This window comes from Loxodonta africana, chromosome 17, assembly GCF_030014295.1.
Source record: "Loxodonta africana isolate mLoxAfr1 chromosome 17, mLoxAfr1.hap2, whole genome shotgun sequence".
In the NCBI taxonomy this organism is placed as follows: Eukaryota; Metazoa; Chordata; class Mammalia; order Proboscidea; family Elephantidae; genus Loxodonta; species Loxodonta africana.
In genome coordinates, this window is record NC_087358.1 from 11,154,456 (window position 1) to 11,175,980 (window position 21,525).

Sequence of the window (21,525 nt, forward strand, 5' to 3'; positions counted from 1 at the left end):
TAGAATAGTGTCTGGCACTTAGTAGGTGCTCGGTAATTTTTCTTAGTAGAATGTTGGGCACCCATTATGCCAGCCTCTATGCTGGTTATTATGCAAACACACATGATCTTTTAACTTCAAACGACTGTAATGGTAAACTATTATCTCCCTTTTAAAGATGCGGAAAATAAAGTTCAGAGAGGCTAAGAAACGTGTCCAAATTCATACCAACCAGTAAATGGCTGAGCAGAAATTTTAAGAAAGGTTTCCTACTCAAACATTTTCCCATGCCAAATGTTCCAGCTACGAGTATTTTCCTTTTTTTTTCTAAGTTCAAGAAAATTCTTAATTTAATCTCCTTACAATTGCTGTCATTATAATTGAGGAAATTTGGTCCTGTTAGATCATGTTAATAGGAATGAACACTAATTGAAGGCAAGTTTGCAAATTTTTGCTTCATTTTTTAAAAGGGGCATTTGTTTTATCATGAGTACATACTCCTGTTTTTAAAATGCCACATTGATTTATATAAAACGTAATTTTTAAATAACCAAAATGTACAAGCAGTAGCTCCTGAGCAGCCTAACGTCTTGATGAGTTTTGTAAGAGCTGAGGTACCAGAGGGCGGCTTACTGCCTGCTTGGGCAGGGCCTCCTGTGGGCTCACTCGGTCTGGAAGATTTCCTGGGTAGTGCAAATGGTAACGTGCTTAGCTGCTAACCGAAAGGTTGGAGGTTCAAGCCCACCCTAAGGGTCCTCACAAGAAAGGCCTGGCCGTCTCCTTTCAAGAAATCAGTCACTGAAAACCCCCTGGGCGCTGTTCTCCTCTGGCACACATGGGGTCGCCACGAGTCAGAGTCAGCTGGAAGGCAGTTGGTTCTAACTCACTCTGGGGGATGGTTTGGTTTTTTAACTTGGCAGATGCTAAAGGGCACTGAAAGTGTTCTTTTTCTCTCTAGACTTTATAAGGATAAATAGGTACTCCATTGAGAAGAACTAAACACTAAGAGCTGAATTGTAGACACTTCTTTATTGAAGAAACTCAGTATGACAGTAAGCTACAGCTTACACACACATTGTAGATGGTCCTAGCGTTGATCTGGGCTCCTCTCTCCTAGTGCTCTGGTGTCTCCTTAGCTGGGAATGGCCTGGGAGTATCTCCGCCCCGTGCGTTGATCTGGGCTCCTCTCTCCCAGTGCTCTGGTGTCTCCTTAGCTGAGAATGGCCTGGGAGTATCTCCGCGCCTGTCTAGAATCTCTTTTCATATGACCCTGGTTCTCTCTGTTCAGCCTGTATTGCCTGCTTATGATGTATGCTAAACTGGGTACTTTCTTTTTTTGAAGCTGACATACTAATAGCAGAACCTTCTTGTGGGCCCTCTGTCTGCGCTTGTTCCAAGTTTAATCTTTGAAGTATAAACTTTCCTCCTCAGGAGTCTAGCGACTGCATTTCTAATGCTTTTAATATTACTGCTATTTCACACTTCTACTATTGCAGAAATCTATGCCTGAAAAATACCTTCTATTCTGCTCTTCTCAGGGTGTGCTAAGTGGGTAGAAAGGGAAGGATAGGGAGAGAGAGTCTTAGGAAAATGGGAAAAATGTACCATGTAGACTGAGCGCCGCCTAACCAGTTGCTGTCGTGTCAGCTCCGACACATGGGGGTCCCACCTGTGTTAGAGAGTAACTGCTCCATAGGGTTTTAATGGCAAGTTTTTCAGAAGCAGAGCTCCAGGCCTTTCTTCCGAGGTGCCTTGCGTGGACTCAAACTGCCAAGCATGTTGACTGTTCGCATCACCCCGGGACTCTGAAGCATTGCCTAGAAGACTCTATTATTGCTCAATATCCTTTCATGTACAATTGTTTCTTGTCTCACTAAAATGTGCTTTCTATGGAGTGCCCCTACCACTCATCTGTCGGTTTGTCATTCTGTGGTGGCTTGCGTGTTGCTGTGAAGCTATGTCACCAGTGTTTAAATACCAGCAGGGTCACCCATGGTGGACGGGTTTCAGTGGAGCTTCTAGACTGACTAGGAAGCAGGACCTGCTGATCTACTTCTAAAAAAATTGGCCAGTGAAAACCTTAGGAATAGCAGCAAACATTGCCTGATAGAGTGCTGGAAGATGAGCCCCTCAGGTTGGAAGGCCTCTCCAGAGTAGAATCGACCTTAATGATGTACATGGAGTAAAACTTTAGGGACCTTCATTTGCTGATGTGGCACAACTCAAAATAAGAAGAAATAGCTGTAGACATCCATTAATAATTGGAACCTGGAATGTATGAAGTACGAATCTAGGAAAATTGGAAGTTTTCAGACTTGAGATGGAATGCTTAAGATAGATATCCTAAGCATTAGTGAGCTGAAATGGACTGGTATTGGCCATTTAAAATCAGACAATCATACGGTCTACTACGCTGAAATGACAGATTGGAGAAGAACAGCGTCATTGTCAAAAAGGACATTTCAAGATCTATCCTCAAGTATAATGCTGTCAGTGGTAGGATAATATCTATATGCCTATAAGGGAGACCAGTTAATATGACTATTATTAAAATTTACACACCAACCAATGCCAAAGATGAATTGAAGATTTCTTACCAACTTCTGTAGCTGAAATTGACCAAACATGCAATTAAGATGCATTGATAATTACCAGTGATTGGAATGCTAAAGCTGGAAACAAACAAGAAGAATTGGTAGTTGAAAAACATGGCCTTGGTAACAGAAATGATGTCGGAGAATGAATGATAGAATTTTGCAAGACCAATGTTGCAAATACCTTTTTCAACAACATATATGGCAACTATACATGTGGACCTTGCTGGATATAATACACAGGAATCAAATTAACTACATTTGTGGAGAGAGACAATGGAGAAGCTCAATATCATCAGTCAGAACAAGGCCAGGGGCTGACTGTGGAACAGGCTATCATTGCTCATATGCAAGTTCAAGTTGAAGCTGAAGAAAATTAGAACAAATCCACAAGAGCCAGAGTAAGACCTTGAGTATATCCCAACTTAATTTAGAGACCATCTCAAGAATAGATTTGACACATTAAACACTAATGACCAAAGACCAGATGGGTTGTGGAATGGCATCAGAGACATCATATGTGAAGAAAGCAAGAGGTCATTAAAAAGACAGGAAAGAAAGAAAAGACCAAAATGGTTGTCAGAAGAGACTCTGAAACTTGCTCTTGAATATAGAGTAGTGAAAGCAAATGGAAGAAATGATGATGTAAAAAAGCTGAACAGGAGATTTCAAAGGGCAGCTTAAGAAGACAAAGTAAAGGATTACAATGAAATGTGCAAACACCTGGAGTTAGAAAACCAAAAGGGGAGAACACCCTCGGCATTTCTCAAGCTGAAAGAACTGAAGAAAAAAATCAAGCCTGGAGTTATCGGGTAGGGTCGCTATGAGTTGGAATCAACTCAATGCAAGGGATATGGTCAAAGTATTGAATGACATAGGAAGCACCAAAAGAAGATGGAAGGAATACACAGAGTCACTCTACCAAAAAGAATTGGTCAACATTCAACCATTTCAGGAGGTAGTATATGATCATGAACCAATAGTATTGAAGGAAGAATTCCAAGCTGCATTGAAGGCATTAGTAAAAAACAAGGCTCCAGGAATTGATGGAATACCACTTGAGATGATTTAGCAAACACTGGAAACATTCACTAGTCTATGCCAAGAAATTTGGAAGACGGCTATCTGGCCAACCAACTCGAAGAGATCCAAATTTGTTCTCATTCTAAAGAAAGATGTTCAAATAGAATACAGAAATTATGGATCAATATCATTAATGTCACATGCAAATGAAATTTTGCTGAAGATAATTCAAAAGCTGTTGCAGCAGTACATCAACAGGGAACAGCCAGAAATTCAAGCTGAATTCAGAAGAGGACATGGAATGACCGATATCATTGCTGATGTCGAATGGATTTTGGCTGAAAACAGAGAACACCAGAAGGAGAAAACCTGTATTTTATTGACTATGCAAAGGCATTTGGCTGTATGGATCATAACAAATTATGGATAAGAACACTTAATTGTGCCCATGAGGAACCTGTACATAGACCAAGAGGCAATCTTTGGAACACAAGGGGATACTGCATGGTTTAAATTCAGGAAAGGTGTGTGTCAGGGTTCCGTTCTTTTGCCATACTTATTCAATCTGTATGTTAAGCCAATAATCTGAGAAAAAAAATAATCTGAGAATCTGGACCATATGAAGAAGAATGGGGCATCAGCATTGGAGGAAGACTCATGAACAACCTGCGTTATGCAGATGACACAACCTTGCTTGCTGAAAGCAAAGAGGACTTGAAGAACTTACTGATGAAGACTACAGCCTTCAGTATGAATTATACCTCAACAAAAATAAAACAAAAATCTTCACAACTGGACCAATAAGCAACATTATGATGAATGGAGAAAAGACTGAAGTTGCCAAAGATTTCATTTTACTTGGATCCACCATCAAGGCCCATGGAAACAGTAGTTAAGAAATCAAATGACATATTATGTTGGACAATTCTGCTGCAAAAGACCCCTTTAAAGCGTTCAGAAGCAAAGATGTCACTTTGAGGACCAAGATGTGCCTGACCCAAGCCATGGCATTTTCTATTGTCTCGTATACATGCAAAAACTGGACAATGAATAAGGAAGAGAGAGGAAGAATTGATGCATTTGAATTATAGAGTTGGTAAAGAATATTGAATGTACCATGGACTGCCAGAAGAACGAACAAATTTGTCTTGGATGAAGTACAGCAAGAATGCTCCTTGGAAGCGAGGATGGCGAGACTTTGTCTCACATACTTTGGACATGTTATCAGGAGGGACCAGTCCCTGCAGAAGGACATCATGCTTGGTAGAGGGTCAGAGGAAAAGAGGAAGAACTTCAAGGAGATGGATTGATTGACACAGTGGCTGCTACCGTGGGCTCAAACATACCAACAATTGTGAGGATGGCACAGTACTGGGCAGCTTTTTGTTCTGTTGTACACAGGGCGCTATGAATCGGAACCTACTTGACAACACCTAACATCAACATGGGGCACTAACGAAAACATCAACTGTTCAAATCCATCAGCTCCTCCTGGAAGAAAGATGTGGCAGTCTGCTTTCGTAAAGATTACAGCCTTGTGTAACCTTTATGTAATGGTTGTGAAACCCTATGGGCCAGTTCTACTCTGTCCTGTAGGGTAACTATGAGTCGAAATCTACTTGACAACACTGGGATATGGAGTACCTACCTTCCTGGTGGTGGGGTTAGCCAATTAAGTAGAAGCTTGTTTTAACTATTTCTTGTCTACTAAAACCCACTGTCATCAAGCCAGCTCTGGCTCATAGCGACCCCATAGGGTTTCCAAGGCTATAAATCTCTGCCAAAGCAGACTGCCACATCTTTCTCTCACAGATCAGCTGGTGGTTTCAAACCACCGACCTTTCAGTTAGCAGTCGATTGCTTTAACCACTGCTCCACCAGGGCTCCTCATGTCTACTAGGCATTACTAGACACAGCTTATTTAAGGATATGTGAAAACAACATCTTGATCATATGCTGCTTCAAATTCTTGGTAGAACAAAAACAACAACAACAAAAAAAGGCGAGAATAAATGCAAGTCACAAAATAACGAGCATGATTAAATATAGTTTTTTAGAAATTACCATTAGGAATTCTCTCATTTGGAAATTCTGACCTAAGTTTATGCTTTCTACCTTGAGTGCTTTTTCTTTTTTAAACCCTAAGTTTTAAATTGGAATTTTCCATATGGAATTTTGGCTGTCATGTGACTTCAATCACATCTGAATTCTCACTTAGTTCTGATTCTGAGGACTGAATCATTATTATGTTACCACAGTAAGATTCACTCTGATTATGAATGCTATCTTCTGGAGAGCAACGCGTCAACTCAAGTGGAGAAAGCCATAGGACATTGGTCTTCGGTAATGTGCATCCGTCTGTGTAGCCAGTCTTAGGTTCCTGTGGCTTTCTTTCTCTACGCTCAGATACTCTTCCCATTCCACTGGTGTGTCAGCAATCTGAATTTGCAGTCAACTAAGTTAAGACCGGAAACCCTGCTGGTGTAGTGGTTAAGAGCAACGGCTGCTAACCAAAAGATGGGCAGTTTGAATCCACCAGGCACTCCTTGGAAACTCTATGGGGCAGTTCTACTCTGTCCTATAGGGTCCCTATGAGTAGGTAATCGACTCGATGGCACTGAGTTCGGTTTAGAAGTTAAGACCAGGAGCCCTGGGGGCGCTGGAGGGCACTTGACAACAACCTGTTCTACTGAAGCCCTTACCTCCCTTTCTAGCCTGTGGATACATTATTACTTATAGCATTTTGTTTGTTGCATTCTTTGCATCTTCTGGTTACATATCAGCTTTTTTTTTTTTTTACTACCTTCCATAAATTAGGTGCTCTGTATATAGTTCCTACTCAAGTATTTATTGTGCGATGTTCTATAGCCTTCTGAAACCTATAATCTCTCCTTATTGTTTTTCCCCTTTCTCTTCTCTCTCCAACTGCTTTAGAGTCTGGCTCCATCTTAAATTATTTGCACTTTGTACTGGATAGATTTGTGTTTTTTAAAAAAGTCATTTGCCTTTTGCAGTACTGAATCTGGGTTTTCCTTGTGTCCTGAGAATCTCTTGTCTCTTTTTTCCAATCACAATTTCGTCTCTGACTTGAACTCAGACAATATCTAAAATTTCATGATTGGTTTAGGACACACGGATCCTAAGTTCTATATTTTTTCCCCATTTTTAAAATTTGGAGACATAGCTTCAGAACCAGTCTTTCTTTCTCCAGTTGGCACTTGGGGTTGTTATTAATAGTCACATTACAGCACAGCAGTGTAGAGGCAGGAGAATATGTTGATTAAGAGTTTCTACTCTAGAACCAGACAGCCTGGGTTCAAATTCACGCTCCGCTACTTACCAGCTATGTGATCTTGAGCAATTCACTTAACCCTACTGTGCCTTATATTCTCGTATACAAAACAGGATAATAATCGTGTCTACCAAATCAGCTTGTTTCAAGGGTCTAATATGTCATTATGGGTAAATTGTTTAGAACAGAGCAAGCACTAAGAAATGCTAATTAATATATGTATTAAGTGCTGATTGTGTGCCATTTACTGTCCTAAGTGCCTAGCTCCACATTGGCTGTAGATATGGGGTATGTAATTTCAGGGTACTAGAAGACTCCACTGGAGCACTGGTGGTTCAATGGTTAAGCCCTCGGCTGATAACCAAAAGGTTGGTGGTTCAAACCCACTCAGTGGCTCTGTGGGAGAAAAGACCTGGTGATCTGCTCCAGTAAAGAGTACATCCTTGGAAACCTTATGGGGAAGTTCTACTCTGTCCTATAGTGTTGCTATGAGTCAGAATTAACTCGAAGCAAACAGATTTGGTTTGGATCAGACTCCAGAGGAGACTTGGTGTCACAATGGTTAAGTGCTCAGTTGCTAACTGAAAGGTTGGGAGTTCAAACCCACCAGTGCCTCCTTAGGAGAAAAGACCTGGCAATCTGCTCCTGTAATGATTATGGTCTAGGAAACCCTATGGGTGCAATTCCACTCTGTCACACAGGGTCACTATAAGTTGGAATTGACTCAACAACACACAGCAACAACAACAGCAGACCCAATAAACCAGCAAAATACACATTCTTTTTCATTCTTCTTCCGTAAGTCCTGTTCCAAGTTAAAATAATACTAATACTGATGATATAGTAATAATGATTAAAAAAAAAAACCAACCTGTTACTGTCCAAACGATTCTGACTCATAGCGACCCTATAAACCCAAAACTCATTGCCATTGAGTCGAATCTGACTCATAGTGACCCTATAGGACAGAGTAAAACTGCCCCATAGAGTTTCCAAGAAATGCCTGGTGGATTCAAACTGCTGATCTTTTGCTTAACAGACGTAGCTCTTAACCACTGCGCCACCAGGGTTTCCAAGTAATAATAATGATAGCAAGCATTTAATATTTCCTACATGAGAGGCACCGTGCTAGGTGCTTTACAGATATTATCTTCTCTTATTTTCCCAATTGCCATGTACTGGTGTCCACTGTTGATTTACAGAGTCCTTTTATGATCTCCAGTCCTTAGGTCCATGGGCTGTGTCTCTGTTTTCTCAAACCTCAGTACTTCTGTCCTCTCCTTAGAGACCAGGGAACTACTTTCCTATACCTGCTAGAGTCAGCATGTGCCTGTGAGACTGGTCTCAGACATTTTCCCTTTGTTCTGCTTATCTATTGCTGCATAACAAACCACTCCAAAACTTAGTGGCTTAAAACAACAAGTTTTGATCATCTCTCACAGTTTCTGTGGGTCAGGAATTCAGGAAGGGCTTGCCTGAGCAGTTCTGGCTCTGGGTCTCTTCATGAAACCTCAGAGCTTCTCCACGTGGTTTCTCTCTGCTGGATTTGGACTTCCTCACAGCATGGTGGCCTCAGTCAGTTAGACTGCTTACATAAGGGCTTAGGTACAAGGTGGGAACTGCAATGCGTGTTATGACCCAGCCTTAAAAGTCATAGCATGTCACTTCTCTTGAATTTTATCTATTATGAGAGAGTCACAAGCTCATCGAGTTTCAAGGGGAAATCTATTTGACCCCAATGCTTGAAAAGATGGTGGAAAGAACCTAGAAGAGCGTGTGGGTCAAGGAGTATTGTGTGGCCATTTTTGAAAAATCCAGTCTGTCACACCCCTAGACACCTTTTTCTGTATATCATTTAAGATTTGGTTCAGCAGCTTAGAGCAGAAAACCCAAATTACAGAATCCCAATCAAAAAACAAGTTAATTTTTCTCTTAAGGAAAAGAACTCCAGTGGCAGGCGTTCCGAGGCAAGTGTGACATCTTCATAGTCATTGTAGACACCTTCTGTCCTTCTGCTCTGTCATTCTTGATGAATGGCTTTCTTTCTTTTGGCTGTAGGATAGCTATTGTAGCTCCAGCCATCACACCCAGGTGATAGAGAGCAGCAAGGAGAAATGGGAAATGGAAATAGGGATACTTTTCAGCTGAAACAACCCCCTTGAAAGAGTTTTCCTAGAAGTCTCATCCAATGACTTCCACTTAAATCTCACGGATAGGTTGGCATTTTACTTCACCAAAATACAAGGAAGTTACTGGGGGGAAAGGGGAGAATGGATATTGGGTAAGAAACCAACAGTGCTGGCTACCCTCAAACATTCCATCTCTTATTGTTTGGGCACCATGCTGGAGATAAGTCTTCTCTGTGGCTGGCAGGCTCCCTAGCTAAACGTGGAGGATGAAGCACAATTTCCCTCTTCTCTGGGAACCTTCCAGCCTTATCTGTAGTTCCGAGGGCTCAAGGAGCTGCCCGTTTGGGCTCTCTGTAGTTGGTCCCGAGGCTGTTATTAATAATTGTGCTCCAGTGTGCTGGTATAGAGGCAGGAGGAATGCTAAGAGCTCAGACGTTTGCCTTCTTTTCCAGGACTGACCCTTTCCTCGGAGATGACTTTTTCTGCTCTCTGCTTGTGGGAAATACTAGTTACTTACATCATCATGAGTTTATATAATAAATTCTCTGCCTTTCTTTCCTTCAGGACATAACCGTTGTTACTCAAAACCAACATTTAAGAGTTCAAAAATCTTTTATGACTCCAAAGCCCAGGTCATATAATTTAATGTTTTGGTTTTCAAGATGATTGTTTCTGCCATGAACTTAAAAAAAAAAAAAAATCCATGCGGGGGGAAAAAAACCATTAGTAAATTACTTGATATCCTTTTCTATTTCAAATCTAGCTATGTGAGACAATACAGGTAGAAAGCTCTCACTGTTGTCTGAACAGGGGGTAATAAGCATAAATAAGGGGGAAAGGCACCTCCAGTAAGAGCTGAAAAATACGATCTACAAAAATAAACAACGGGAATACAAGCCAGAAAGGCAGTACAATTAAAGGCGCTGAGAAGTGCAAAGAACAAAGTATCCAGACTGTGTGAAATTGGGGAAGATCGCTCTGGACAGGGAGCATTTGAGCTGGCCCATGAAAGACTTAGAGGACAGGAAACAAAAGGAACGGCCTCAGAGCCTAAAGAAACAACGTCGGTTAGAAAGGGGTCCCTTAGGTCGAATTGTACAAAAAAGCCTGAGTCATTCTACCGTGTCATTAGGAGTTATGGAGCATTATCAAATGGCAAGGAATATATGGGAAAGCAACTGAACGAGGGTAAACTGTTTATACTAATAAAACTACTTTGCATAACACTGTGTCGTCAACCAACAAGTACCTATTAACCATTGACTCCATCCAGATGCTATGCTAAGCCTGAGACTTCAAAGGTGAAAGGTCTTATCTCTGACCTTAAGGAATTAAGGTCTGTGAGGGGAAGTGGCGCTTCTGGGTGGTGAAAATGATCAACACACGAGGCTGTGAACAGAAAGGTTGGAGGTTCGAGTCCACCCAGGGCACTTTGGAAGAAAGACCCGGTGAATCTACTTCTGAGAAATCAGCCACTGAAAACCCTACGGAGCACATGGTTCTGCTCTGACCCACCTGAGTCACCATGAGTCAGAGTCGACTCGATGGTATAATTGGGGTGTGTACAAGGTGTAGTGGTGAATGAATGAATGAATATGTTTAATGAGTATTTCTTGAAAGATGTCCCCCTTCTCCAAGTGACAGGCCAAGAAAAGCAGACACTGTCCCTGAGCTCCTGAGCTTCCGGTCTAGGGAGTGAAAGAAGAACTCAACTGCTAGGCATGAAGGTTGAGCTGAACTGAGCTGTACATCCTGCTGCGAAATCAGGGTGATAAACCTGGAAATTTTGCTGCTAGTAATTTAAAACATGTAATAATTACAGTATTTGAAAAGGACTTTAACAACTTCCTTGAGAAAATAAAAATGAGCTCTATATGCATTACAACATTTGCAGACACCCTTTTGCTGGCATAACACCAAGATCTCAGAGTGAGAGGGTTATAAAATGAGCAGATAGGAAGGTGAGAAAAATTTGAAAACCGACTTTGGGGATTTTCTTCCTTTTACTGTCCTGTGGTACTATGATGCTGGTAAACGAAACCTTTCTTCTTCCTCTGCTTGTAAAACTAAAGAGTCTAAATATTGACTAGGATATATATCTCATCATGCTTGCCTTTTCTCTGAAATTTCTCAATTAACACGTGTTTGTCGAAGGCCTCAAAGGTGCCCATACCAACGTTAAATCTACTATGCGAACTTTCATTTGTTCACTTGACAAAATGTTTTATAATCTTATTTGGAGAGAGATGTCATACATCCTTGAAAACTTAACTACAAATACCAGTAGATGTGTCATTAAATTTAGATTGGATAGATCAAAGTTCCTTATGTCAGAAAGGATCCTGTTCTGTTTTCCAGAAAGCTTGGGAATCTGATTGGAGCAGACTGATCACCGTTACATACTATGCTCAACTGTCTTGCAGGTCCTTCATTCTTTTACTGACGCCATTTTTGATGAGTGGATGAAAAGGTTTAAGCCTCCTATTGATGCCTGGCCTCAGGAGCTGGCACCCATTGGCCACAATCGGATGTATAACATGGTGCCTTTCTTCCCTCCAGTAACTAATGAGGAACTCTTTCTAACTGCAGACCAACTTGGCTACAGCTACGCCATTGACCTGACAGGTAACTAATGCATCTTTTAAATAGGGTGATTCATTTATGTTTTAAAGGAGCTCTTTCGTTCTTTTTTCTTTTCGTCCTTCCTCCCCCCTCCCTCCCTCTTCTCTCCCCCCTCCTTTCTTCCTTCCTTTCTTCTCTGCCTGCCTCCTCTCCCTCCCTTCCTCCTTCCCTACCTCCTTCTCTCCTTCCCTCCTTTCCTTCATTCCTTCCTCCCTCTCTCCCTTCCTCTCTCTCTTCCCCCTCTCCTTCCCTCCTTTCTCCTTTTCTCCATCCCTTCTCCTTTTCTCCCTCCCCCCACCTTCCTTTCCTTTTTAGACATAAACCAAGACCTTTAATTTGATCATTCAGTACTAGTTTAGTTTATTGGCCATTTTCTGGAATATGTGTACATAGCAAAAACGAGCCTTTAAACTACCAATTAAACATCATCAAGAACTGGATAGAGCAATTCTATAAAATTAGGAAAGGTGTGCATCAGTCAGGGTTGTATATTTCACCATACTTGTTCAACCTGTGTGCTGAGCAAATAATCCGAGAACCTGGACTATATGAAGAAGAACGCAGCATCAGGATTGCAGGAAGACTCATTAACAACCTGCCATATGCAGATGATATAACCTTGCTGGCTGAAAGTAAAGGGGACTTGAAGAACTTATTGATGAGGATCAAAGACCACACAGCCTTCAGTATGGATTACACCTCACCATAAAGAAAACAGAAATCCTTACAACTGGGCCAATAAGCAACTTCATGATAAACGGAGAAAAGATTGAAGTTGTCAAGGATTTTATTTTACATGGATCCATAATCAATGCCAATGGAAGCAGTAGTCAAGAAATCCAACAACGTATTGCATTGGGTGAATCTGTTGCAAAAGAGCTCTTTAAAGTGTTAAAAAGCAAAGATGTCACTTTAAGGACTAAGGTGCGCCTGACCCAAGCCATGGTGTTTCCAGTTGACTCATTACATGCGAAAGCTGGACGATGAATAAGGAAGACCAAAGAACAACTGATGCCTTTGAATTATGGTGTTGGTGAAGAATATTGAATATACCACCGACTCCCAGAAGACGAAACAAACCTGTCTTGGAAGAAGTACAGCCAGAATGCTCCTTGGAAGCGAGGATGGCAAGACTTCATCTCACATACTTTGGGCATGTTTTCAGGAGGGATCAGTCCCTGGAGAAGGATATCATCGTTAGTAAAGTAGACATCAGCGAAAAAGAGGAAAGCCCTCCATGAGATGGATTGACACAGTGGCTGCAACAATGGGCTCAGGTATAACAACAGCAAGCAAACTTGTGTCATCTGCATATCTCAGGTGTTAAGCAGTCTTCCTCCAATCCTGATGCTTTGTTCTTTTTCACATAGTGCAGCTTCTTGGATTATTTGCTCAGCATACAGGTTGAATAAGTATGGTGAAAGGATACAACCCTGACACACACCTTTTCTAATTTTCCTATTATTGGACAGTAACAAAAGTCAACCATTCTTGGTTCCCGAGTAAAGAAATAATAGAATAAAACCTTGTGCTTTAAGAAGATGAGACTAGCAACAGTGTGCTGCTATATTGTAGCAAGAGAAGACAAATTAAAATCCGTTGGTGGACCCCATCAGGATGGGTCAGTGTTCTTAGTGGGATTGGGAGGAAAGGAGTAAAAGGAAGGCCTTACACTTAGATAAGTGCTGATACATAAAAAAAAAAAAAAAAACAAAAACCCAGTTCTTCTGGCTTAAGAAAAGGTAATTTTTAAAGAAATAAATAGGCTAAAAAAGAAATCCATTAATTTTGTCACCAAACCAAAAAACCCAGTGCCGTCGAGTTGATTCCGACTCATAGCAACCCTATAGGACAGAGTAGAACTGCCCCATAGAGTTTCCAAGGAGCGCAAATGCTTCTAAAATATATTTGGGTAGAGGATTAGATTTATCTTGTGGACGATTCAGATTTTATTCACAACTATTTAAATGGGTACAAATGTCATCTACTCCTGTCATCATAGCCAGTCTCATCTCTCTCACACATTTCTACCCTATAAATAGGTAGAGACAATAGCAGAATTTCTCCAACTCAGGTTTGCACATTTTGCAGTTCCCCAGATACCATTTTAGCATGCACTTCTACAAATGTGTTTCTAACTCAGAAAAGTAGTTATATACTTCCTTGGAGGATTTATTCTTCATTCAGTATTGTACAAAAAAAATTTAAATGCTGTAATGTATTTAAATAATGGAATGCCAGTTCCAGCCTCCTCAAGGAAAACAATTATGGATATGATAAATAGTTGGTGAGGGAGGAGAAGATAAATTTTATTCTAGCAAGAGTAGTTACGCTTTATCAACAAAAATGCATGTGGAAGGCAAATTGGTTTATTCTTTCCTTTTCAAAGAGCATTCAGCTGATGAAAATCCTCATTGTAGACTCTTCTCTTCTGCTTTAATTTCAGTCAGAGAAACTCCGGGTTGGACTACAATCCTCATGGTGGTTATAGGAGTGCTGGTGGCCTTGGCTGGTCTTTTTGTGCTGCTGGTGTTTCTTCAATATAGAAGACTTCAAAAAGGATACACACCCCTAATGGAGACACACTTAAGCCACAAGAGATATATGGAAGAAGCCTAGGGTGCTCACGGCTTACCCTAAAGAGGAGATAATCAGGTCATAGTTCTGACCCTGATAATGAGCAAACCAGTCCTCACTGTTCCTCCTTGACGGTCTCTGGTGTACATCCTCCTATTGTGGCGATGATCCCAAGTATAGAAGCTGCTTAGCAATAGGTTCTTAGTTTACCAAACTCAAGCTGGAGTGTTTGGGGCTATTTCTATCATCAAATAAAAGCAGAGCTGACAATTTGTGGTATCTGATAGTAATTCCCCATATTGATTAAGCCTCTCTGTTTCCCGAGAGCACCATGAAGCTGATACAGTGAATTCATTTAATTTTGCAGATCAGAGCAATTTAAGACCTGGGGAGGATCATGGTTCAGTCTCTCCTAGCCTAGGTGTTTTTACCTGCAGAAGGGTGAGTGTGGGGGTGGCAGGCTCTAGATGAACCTCTAAGATCCCTTTTAGCTTTAAACATATATGCTTCTAGGTGTCCTCCCCGATCATCTGACCAGGGCTTCCTTTTTTTATTTTCTCTTTTTCTCTCCAGCCTTTAAAATGGTCTGGATGATCCAAGGAGGCTTATGGTAAGAGGGTGAGGATTGAATGAATGAGTAATCAATTCAGTTCTCTTCTGTCAACTAGACTTTACAGAATTTGTTTAAAGTCTGCAGTTTTTAATAGTAGACCTATTATGAGAGTCAATAGCTGGAGAAACATTGGTCCTATAGTAACAAATAAATGGATGAGGGAATAAAATTGTAAAGTTTTCTAGTTCATGAATATACTATTTTGAATCTATTAACAAGTATACAAAAAAAAAAAAAAGAAGAAGAAGAAGAAAATCAAGCCTGTTGTGTCGAGTGATGACCTCATGTGTTATAGAGTAGAATTGCTCTACAGGGTTTTAGTCTGTAATCTTTACAGAAGCAGATGGCTGGTCCTTTCTTCCGAGGCACCACTGGGTGGGTTCAAACCACCAAACCTTTAGGTTAGTAGTCAAGCGCAAACCATCTGCACCACCCAGGGATCTGTCAGAATCACTTTTCCAGGAAAGACTGACTAGAGGAGAGTGTTGAGGCATCATCCTGAATGCGAGACGATTTGATGACAGTCTCATTACTCTGAGGGGTCAGTGGATTGATCCAGAACCAATTCCTTAATGAGGTAGCCTCAGTTGAAAAGTGATTCACATATAATACATTTGGCTTGTACAGATTCCAAAGAGCAGCTGGTGGATTTGAACTACTAACCTTTTGGTTAGCAGCCAAGCTCTTAACCACTGTACCACCAGGGCTCCTGTTTTTAAGAGTTGACTTTAGATCTGTTAACACTGCACTGTACTGACAGTCACTTTTGAGTGTTAATTAAGTCGTATCATTTAAAAGGAAACCATTTGTCTAAAATATAATCACTCAGAATTAAATGGTTATATTTTGCTAAGTAATCATTAGACCACAAGAACTAAGAATGAGGCAATCTGTGAAGGCAGGAACGGACAGGAAAACTGGATGAATGGAAACAGGGAACCCAGGGTAGGAAGAGGGAGAGTGCTGACACATTGCAGGGACTGCTACCAATGTCGCAAAACTATTTGTATACACATTTTTGAAGGAGAAACTAATTTGCTCTGTAAACTTTCACCTAAAGTGTACGCACACACACACAGGAGAATGAAGCAATGTTTATTAAGAGGTTCAGACTTGTCAAGATGGTCTGCACTTCGGAGAAGTTGATGGTTATTGAGATTTTGAGGTGAATTTTGTCTGCTCACACCTGGTACCCGTGGATTGGGAGTGAGGCAGAAGTTCCAGGAGGTGGCTTTTCTTTATGGTTGTTTTGGCCTCTCTCCACTAGAATGTTGTCGTTAGGTGCTGCTGAGTCAAACTGACTCATAGCAACCCCATGTGACAGAGTAGAACAGCTCCATAGAGTTTTCTTAGCTGTCATCTTTTACAGAAGCGGATTACCAATCTCTCCCACAGAGCCGCTAGGTGCGTCCAAACTGCCAACCTTTTGGTTAGCAACTGAACACTTAACCATTTGCCCCAAGGAATGGGTGTCAAGAGGGCCCTGGAGCTGCCTTCTATGTCTGGGTGTGAAATTCACCGAGACCCAGTGTTATCCCCTGGAATAGGACTGTTCCAGACTCCAAAGCCAGGAAAATGGAGACAGTCTAATTTCAAGTGAACTTGAGTCTGAGTGGGTCTTAGAAAGTTACAGGTTTATCTGAGAGTAGGCTCGGAGATGAGAATCAAAAGGTGGGCAGAAGCCCAGAGTCCTTGGAGCGAAGCCTTACTTGGGCCTTTTTAGCCTCAGCCATGTGCATAGATCTCAATCCCTGCCATTGACAGTATTCATGAGAAACACAGCAATGTTTCACCAGCATGCTTCATTCTGGAAGGTTTATGCTCTGAGCTCAGAACTTGTTGGGGAACACATCTTTATATCCCACTTTTAAGTGAAAAGAGAAATATATTAAAATGAAAAAAATAATTGTGCCTAGTAGGTACGTTCCTTAAAGGTTACATGTAAATCAATTATATGTTAAAACACCAGGGGATATTGCTTTTTATAGATAAACTATTATGAATAATTTATCAAGCAAATAACCACCTCTAGCTTATCTTTCAGATATATCAGGATTTTCATACATTATATTCTTATAAGATTTGTTTAAAGCAAGCTCTATCTGAGGTAGAAATAAATAGTAATCATTTATACTTAGCAACTTTTATCTATAGTACGTGCAACTTTTTATAAATACAGTTTCATAATGTCTTACTTAAATAAATAAATAATTTTCTAATTTTACAGTTGATATAAAAGGAATAAATTTTCTAGCATTACAATAAATCAATGATGAATGCCTTTTACCAAATCTAGAGATAGGCATAAACTTGCTAGATAAAAAAGCTGGTATTTACTTGCATTGGATATTATGCAAATGAACTAAAAAAAATCACTGAGCGTTGTAGGGCTCTATTTTTCAATGACTGGAAAGAAAACCTTGAAGGAAACGAACAGATCACTTTATATGCTTATATCCTCAATACTAGAAAAAATTTGTGTATATGAATCATGATTTTTACATAAATGTTTTTATAGAGCTAACCGTTAGAAGTGAAATAAAATTCAATAACAATTTTCTTTCATGAATTAAATTCCCTTCTAATTTTGCAATTCTTTGGCATTCATTTATATTGTTTATTATACTTCTAATGAATACATTCAATCTCACATTAAGAAGAAATAGAAAACATTTTAAAGAGGAAAATAAAAATGAACATTGTTATGAAAACTATTGTTTATATTTTTTCATTTGTGAAAATCAATTCACTCAGTATACATGTATTAAAACCTGTATATGTATGAATATATAATATTCTTACAAGATTTGTTTAAAGCAAGGTACATAAACATAGAGAGAGAAAGAGAGAGAGTCAGAGTCTCTGGGTGTTGTAAACGGTTAACACTATTGGCTGCCAACTGACAGGCTGGAGTTTTGAGCCCGTCCAGAGACATCTTGGAAGAAAAGCCTGGCAATCCACTTTTGAAAAGTCAGTCCTTGAAAACCTTACGGAGCACAGTTCTACACTGACACACATGAGGTCAACCATGAATCAAAGAAAGCTACTTGATGGCAACTAGTTTGGTACACACACACACACACACACGTTAGGTAATTGTTGTTGTTTTTGTATGTCATCAAGGCCACTCTGTATGACAGGTAGAACTGCCCCATAGGGTTTCCTAGGTTGTATGTGAGCACATCTCCAGGTCTTTTCTCCCATGGAGCTGCTGGGTGGGTTTGCATTGCTGACATTTTGGTTAGCAGCTGAGCACTTAACCATTGCACCATCAGGGCTCGTTATATTATGTAATAGCTACTTCACTTTTGAAAACAGGCTCTTTAATAAACACTGATGTTTCTACTCTGATGAGTTTCTAAGCAGTTGCTACTTTGTCGCTGTCTGCTGTTCAGCTAGGAAAACCAGATGCTTTTTTCACAGGTAAGGGGTTACTTTTGATATTCTCATAGCCTAATGACTGATCCAGGGTGAGGATGGCTAGTTCAAATCACGGAGAGGTACTTGAGGAGAGGTACTGCAGCAGCTAACCCAGTGACCCTCCAGATAAACCTTCAAGGTCACTCAACGTGCTGCAGACACCCAGGAGAAAAGGAAATTAGAGGTAATGAAGTAATGGCTATGTGGCATTTGCCTTCTGTATCTATGAGAAGATTCTAGAAGTCAAGTTGTATACTCTGTATAACTCCATTTTGATTATGAAAGCACCTTTCATAAGTGCTCAGAAAATGGTGGTGGTTAACTGATACAGCTGCATGAGAATACCAGAAAGAAGAGGCAATTCACCTCCCAGTGGTCGGTAATTACTCCCCTCAGTGCAATGGCAAAACCCAAGGTGGAAGTCTCCCTATCGCTGCAGTGCCTTGCTCATCCTAGATGCTCCAAAAATATATTTTAATGAATAAATGACTGAGTGAACTAATCTCACATTAGGTTTTTTCATTCAGGGCCCTAGTACCTGTTTTAACATGTACTGAACATAAGAAAATGTGGCCTTCTATTCCTAACATAAGTTAATGACCCAGCATTCAGATTTTGACTTGTACACATGCTAGGTGGAATTCTCCTCCAGGCAAACTACCTCAGGGGGAAGCTTCCCTCATATTTTCTTTCAAGATGTATCTTCTTCTCACCATAGATGTATACATAGATGGGCAGCTACAGTTGAGCTGACTGAGTAATAGAGACCTCGTGTACAACAAAACAAAACACTGCCTGGTCCTGTGCCATCCTCAGAATCCACCTGCATATTCGAGTCCATTGTTTTAGCTATTATGCCAGTCCGTCTCACCCAGGATCTCCCTTGCCCTTGCTGGTCCTCTGCTTCACCAAACATGATTGACCCTCCAGAGATTGGTCCATCCTGATAATGTGTCCAAAGTAAGTGAGTTAGACAATGTTCTGTTGTGACTCATAAGATTTTCATGAGCTATTTTTCAAAATAGATCACCAGGCCTTTCTTCCTGGTTTGTTTTGTCTGAAAACTCTGTTGAACCCTGTCTACCATGGGTGACCCTGCTGGTATTTGTAATACTGGTGGCATAGCTTCCAGCATCATAGCAACATGCAAGCCACCACAGTACGATAAACAGACAGGCAGGTTGGCCTTAATTCTATCATTTATAGAGACTAGGATAAGAAGATTTTTATCTACCTTTCCCCTAAGTTTTCCAAGTGTCGTTTTAGGGCCTCCCACTATCTGATGTCCTAAAAACTTTGTTTCTGCGGAAGGAGTAGGTGGGCAATTTCTTTAGCCAGGCAAACCAGTGCCTCTCAGGCCAACGGGCCCAAGCAGTGACGATTCAGCCACTTTGACTTCAGTGATAATGGAAGTTCAAGAGGAAAATAACCCCCGTGAATTTAATTATGCTGTGGGAGCTCTGGTGGCGCAGTGGTTAAGACCTCAGGTGCTTACCAAAAGCTTGGCAGTTCAAATCTACCATCTGCTCCTTGGAAACCCTATGGGGCAGTTCTACTCTGTCCTATAGGGTCACTATGTGTTGGAATTGACTCAGTGGCAACGGGCTTGGTTTTTGGCTGGTAGTTTAACAAAATCTTAAAAAACAACACACGAGACAGTTGTGAGCTACATGATAAGTTAGAGTTTTCTAAAATAAAACAAAACAAAGAAAAATATGAGGTTCCCATTCAAGGCCTGTTCTATATATTTTTACCCCGACTACATCTTTTTGGCAGAAACCAGTAACCCACTTGCGTCATTTGCCACATCAACTCAAGTCAGACTTCTTAGATGTAAAGTGACTGAATTTGATCCTCTTCAAGCCACTCTCTGCTCCTTTGGCCGTTTGTAAACAAGCCAAGCCATCAAAGTGTAATTGCCCTGTGCTGTAAATATTACGCCAAGTAAAAAAAGCTTGCGTTTATCCTTCTTCATTAAAATAATAAAGCTTTCACTGACAGCGACACACCCTGATTACTCATTCGTTTTCTATGTTTATGGTGCCTTTCTGAATTTGCAATTAGCCCGATGGCCATCTTGATTACTAGCAGAGTGGAATTAGGCTTACAATAAAGCAAAACCTGCCCTCTTGTGTTTTATTAGAAAATTGCACAACGTGGTAAAATTCTTACAGCTATTTCCCTCTTCCATGTTAATTACCTGGGTCAGAGAAAAAACCAGATGCTGGAAGACTGACCATGAATTCAGGACTCAAAATAGATATAGCATAGTATTAGAAGAAAACCATTTCCTGTGGAGGCAAGGTAGGGGTATAATTAAGGCTCTCAGAATTCCCTTTTTTATATAATTTTGAAATGTTAACTACTCACCAGCAAGCCATAAATGTTTGAGGGAATATTTCAGGCTGCTGAGCAAAAATCTTTTACACTCAGCCCATATACATACAGTGTGCTGTTAGATGCCGTTTCGTCAGACGCTACCTGTAACAGAAGGAAACTCTGCCTGGTCCTGCACCATCCTCACAGTCATTGCTATGTTTGAGCCCATTGTTGCAGCCACTGTGTCAAGCCATGTTGTTGAGGGTTTTCCTGTTTTTCGCTGACCCTGTACTTTGCCAAGGACTGGTCCCTCCTGATAACATGTCCAAACTACGTGAGATGAAGTCTCGCCATCTTTGTTTCTAAGGAGCATTCTGGCTGTACTTCTTCCAAGACAGATTTGTTCGTATACAAAAAAGAAAACAACAACAAAAAGCAAACTCATTGCCATCAAGTTGAATTCTACTCATAGCGACTGTACAGGACAGAGTGGAACTGTCCCATAGGGTTTCCAATGAAGGAGCAGCTGGTGGATTTGAACTACTGACCTGTTGGTTAGCAGCCAAGCCCTTAACCACTGTACCACCAGGGCTAAAAATTATTTGTTTGATCACACCACAGCTGGATTTTGGGATTCTTTTTCAATCAAAAACTGCTGTAGAGAAGTTGGTAAATTTGGAAAAGTTTTTAGAACAAATATTGGATCAGGGAGTTGAGACCAGATATAAATATGTTGAGTTCAGGTACGGGTGTGAGCAGTGTCAGAAAATGTTATTCACTATGGAAAACTCACTTTTCAAGACCAGACTGTTTGAATGGTGATGCCATCAGCAAATACTATTTGTGCTTGTAGTGGTTTTATCTTATATTACCATATTTTTACACAAATAACTGTACACCTTCTAAGTATGTTTGCCAACTGCCCCTGACCCGTGGTATTTTCATAAGCACCGCTAT

At 40.6% G+C, this 21,525-nt stretch overlaps 1 protein-coding gene across 1 annotated transcript in view; it reads left to right on the forward strand.

Moving 5' to 3' along the window:
• The window catches only part of DCT (dopachrome tautomerase), a 40,382-nt gene extending 25,295 nt beyond the window's left edge, over positions 1 to 15,087 (forward strand). Inside the window, exons 7-8 of the mRNA XM_064269985.1 lie at positions 11,441 to 11,642; positions 14,086 to 15,087. Of these exons, the coding sequence (XP_064126055.1) occupies positions 11,441 to 11,642; positions 14,086 to 14,258 (375 nt within the window). The 3' untranslated portion in view covers positions 14,259 to 15,087. The remainder of the gene's footprint in view (positions 1 to 11,440; positions 11,643 to 14,085) is intronic.
• Positions 15,088 to 21,525: the final 6,438 nt, after the last annotated feature.